The sequence below is a fragment of the Cyprinodon variegatus genome, unplaced genomic scaffold, assembly GCF_000732505.1.
Source record: "Cyprinodon variegatus isolate N-32 unplaced genomic scaffold, C_variegatus-1.0 Scaffold45, whole genome shotgun sequence".
Classification (NCBI taxonomy): Eukaryota; Metazoa; Chordata; class Actinopteri; order Cyprinodontiformes; family Cyprinodontidae; genus Cyprinodon; species Cyprinodon variegatus.
Genome location: NW_015150498.1, coordinates 1,387,303 through 1,390,947, shown reverse-complemented (window position 1 = coordinate 1,390,947; position 3,645 = coordinate 1,387,303). Strand labels below are relative to the sequence as shown.

Genomic DNA, 3,645 nt, shown 5'->3' with positions numbered 1-3,645 from the left:
GGATGGATGGATGGATGGCTTAACAAAGCAAACCATAAATATATAATATTGGATGAACTTTTGCATATATATTACAAATTACTCTCAAACCTTTTTCTTAACTGAAAATAAATTTCTTATAATTTTCCTTTGTAAACATTTTTTTTTTGCTTTCAATAATATTTGCCAGGTCTGTTAAAAGCTTTCTGTCTCACCGCTGGACTCTTTAAGGATGTCTTCAAGACGTTGGGTCATCCCACGTTCGTCTCCATCTTCCTCCTCACTGCTCTCCACCCGCCGGCGGATCACCTCTTTAATCCGTAGCAAGGCCCCCAAAAGGTTTTCTGCAAAGTAGGAAGGAAAGCTAAATCAAGCCTCTAAAGGGAAGGATGGTCAAGATGAAGACAAGCAGCTTTCAAAGACTCTTAAAATCACATCGAATCCACATGAAGCCTGAAATGATTAGAGTTCATTATTCTGGCTGGGGTTCCCAGCACCGAGACGCCCATCAGGATTACCCAGTCGAGCTGACAGAGATTATTTTTATAAAAAAGTTCCTAAAACTGGTGAAGGGGCGAAAAACTAAAGTTGACCTCAGCAGATATCAGAGGGCAGATACTGAGCTATCAATCTGGGCCTGACATGGAAGACGCTCGGGTGGGAAACGTTGGCAGCTCAGGTAAAGGTGTGGTCTTTGCGGTGGAATGATGCTGTCAACTTTAAAATTCTGTGAGTCACATTTTATGAATTATAAATGCAGTTTTTTCTTATAAATAAACTAAACCTGGACAATAATTTTTTTTTATTATTCTCAAATTCCTTCTTAAAGAAAGGCCCACAAAAGACAATGTTTGGGTTTGGTATATATACATATATATGTGTTTATTCTCTGAATTCAAAGAACCTTTTGCTTCGTTTGACAAAGTTTATCTAACAGGTCTGCTAAAATCTGCTTTGAGTCAAAGCTGCTAAATGTTTCAGGTTCTGTTTAATATAAGATTAAACTAAGAGCAGAAGGAATGGTTAAAAGAAGAAACCTGCTTTGTGTTGCTGTTTAAGATTACTTTAATTTCACAGTAAAATACCCTGAAAAGATAAAAAGCCACCTGGCCTGGGGTCCAAATGTGCATCATTCTTAAGTTAAGGTCAGGGGCCGCACTAAATTATCCCAAGGAACATGAATGGTGGTTAATAAGCTAACCATGAAGCTAGGGACAGCTTAAACTCCTCATGTTTCTGAAACCTTCCTGCTCCTTTTCACACACTTACAGCGGCCTGAACAAAAAGCCAACAAACCTACCTAGAAATGATTGTTTCTGTTTAAACACCTTCCTAAAGCTTTCATTTTCCTCTGAATTCGTCTCAACACGTTACTGATCTTGAAAGAAAGCTACATATGACACCACTTCCTGTGGCAACGACTTCCCCACTGAAGAGTGTTGTGGTTACTGAGAACTTTCTAGCAACTGCTATTTGGTGATTTCACTGACCAGAATCAGAATAGGATGTTTTAATTTTCCATACCAGACAATTCAAATAGTCCCAGTGGAACAAACTGGAGACTGACTCCTAAAAGTCCATACGCATAATAAATACTCGTAGAAACTGCTCTTCAAGCTCATTTTGGAAGTTTCAAGTGTACAGAATCAAAACAATGAGGCCCTCTATACATCCCTACAAGAGTTCATGCTCCTCTCTGTGCTCTCCTGCTTTTTCCTTTTTGATAAAGCTTATACTTAGAGTGGCTCAGGTTATCCTGATCTATCTCTATAGTTATGCTGCTATAGGCTTAGACTGCTGGAGGACATAGGGACCCCTATTTCATCATTCTGCTTCATTCTATCACTATTCTCCCATGCTGCAGAATCTGTTAGTTCAACCTCTAACATTATGCTCACTCAATAAATGACGTGTTTTAATTAAGAGTAATTTTCATTTAAATGTGCTTTACTGGAGACATCCATATCTGTCAAAGAACACTACTGCCACCTACTGGTTTGTGACGTCACGGTATCGGTATCGGCTGTTAATCAAGTCCAAGTTCTGTATCTGGTGTTTGTCACAACGCGCTATTATCCAAGTCATCTTGAAAACATTCTTCTTCCAAATGTTGGCTACATATTACGAGTTTTTTCTCTGGCCAGAAGTTCGATGGCAAATCCTCCCTCTTCAAGTTGGCGATCCAACGACCAACCCGTCCGTGGAGGATCAGGAATCAGAAAGGTAAAATAACTATTTTTTTTGTTTGTTTTTTTTTATTTTACCCGATGTATTCCAACACCCAACCACCATGCACGTGGCCATTGTCAGTTTCACTATAGCCCTGGTGAATTTCAATGGTGAAGTCCTCTGGAAATCTTCAATAATTGTTGTTGATTGCAGATGTGTCTAGTAGTTCCCATTGATTTTGCTTGTAAAGCGGGGAGAATGGCGCTAGGCTTATCGCAGGATGTCAGGAGTGAGTTGTTACTATATTAGGGCAAAAATGGTCGCTTCCAGACTCAGTGATCGTGACGAAAATGATTGTTTTTATTTTATTTTTTTTTTATGATTAACGCTAAATTCATTTAATCACCTCAAACTTATTAGTTTTAGGTATAGATAATGATCCAGATGATTATTCCTTACTGGCTGGATTTTTCCTTTAAATTTGTTATTTCTATGCACCTGTGTTTCTTTAATTGTTCTGCCATTTGCACCTGTTTTACCCTTTAGTTATGGGTTTTGTCCTACTGTCTGCCCGAACCCCTAAATCCCTCAATCACTATATAGAGCGGAGACTATATAGTGAACTCAGTTAACTGACCGGACAGATGATCACTACTTTTTGCTCCCCGTTGGTGACGTAACTCTGCCTCCACCGCGCGGATCTTCTGCAATCTTTGTTACTTATTGCTGGCACAACAAATCCAATGATGCTTTGCAAGGAGAGCTCTCCTCGCAAAGCATTCTGGTATATTACTGCTCATCTAGTGATCACTGATGATTACTACTTTTCAAGGTGCATTGTGGGAAATCTCAAGTTCACTACTTTTTCATCCACTAGACGAATGGACACTCGTATAGAATGATGTAACGGCTATATAGTGATTAAGGTGGACGTTCGTAGGCCAGGTCCACTCAAAGACCAACATGTCAACAATGACAGCGCTGTAGTCCACATGCCAGGTCCCTTGGTGGCGTTGTGACACTATCACAGGATGACTACAAACCACTGGGCATGCGGAGACAATGCTTGGTTAAATAGGTAGATTGAGCTACAATGTCGTCATAAAAAAAGCAGCCTGCAAGAAAACTCTCAGACATGAAGCCGGTAATATCTGTTGTTTTTTTTTTTGTTTTGTTTTTTTATTCTAGGACCCAGTTTAAAAAAAATAATGATTTATGCTTTCCTAAAATGCCGCCTCTGTCTGGATACACAGCTAAAACAACAAATCGTGGCTGTTACATCTAATCTTGTCTCTTGTCATGTGGAAGAGTTTTCATTCGTTTGTCAGTATTCATCAGGCCCTCAGTTCATTTCTATGTCTCTTGTTACTGGTTATCTGTCTAAACCACTTCATTAACTTGCTCTTCATTTTGGTCCAGATGAAGTGATTACTATATATATATATATATATATATATATATATATATATATATATATATATATATATATATATATAT

General features: G+C 38.6%; 1 protein-coding gene across 4 annotated transcripts in view; it reads right to left on the bottom strand.

Moving 5' to 3' along the window:
* LOC107081950 (CREB3 regulatory factor-like) overlaps nucleotides 1-3,645 on the bottom strand; it is a 59,559-nt gene that overhangs the window by 2,149 nt on the left and 53,765 nt on the right. For all 4 annotated transcript variants that reach the window (XM_015370335.1, XM_015370337.1, XM_015370336.1 and 1 more), the window contains one exon: nucleotides 195-323. In XM_015370335.1, coding sequence (XP_015225821.1) covers nucleotides 195-323 — 129 coding nt within the window. The remainder of the gene's footprint in view (nucleotides 1-194; nucleotides 324-3,645) is intronic.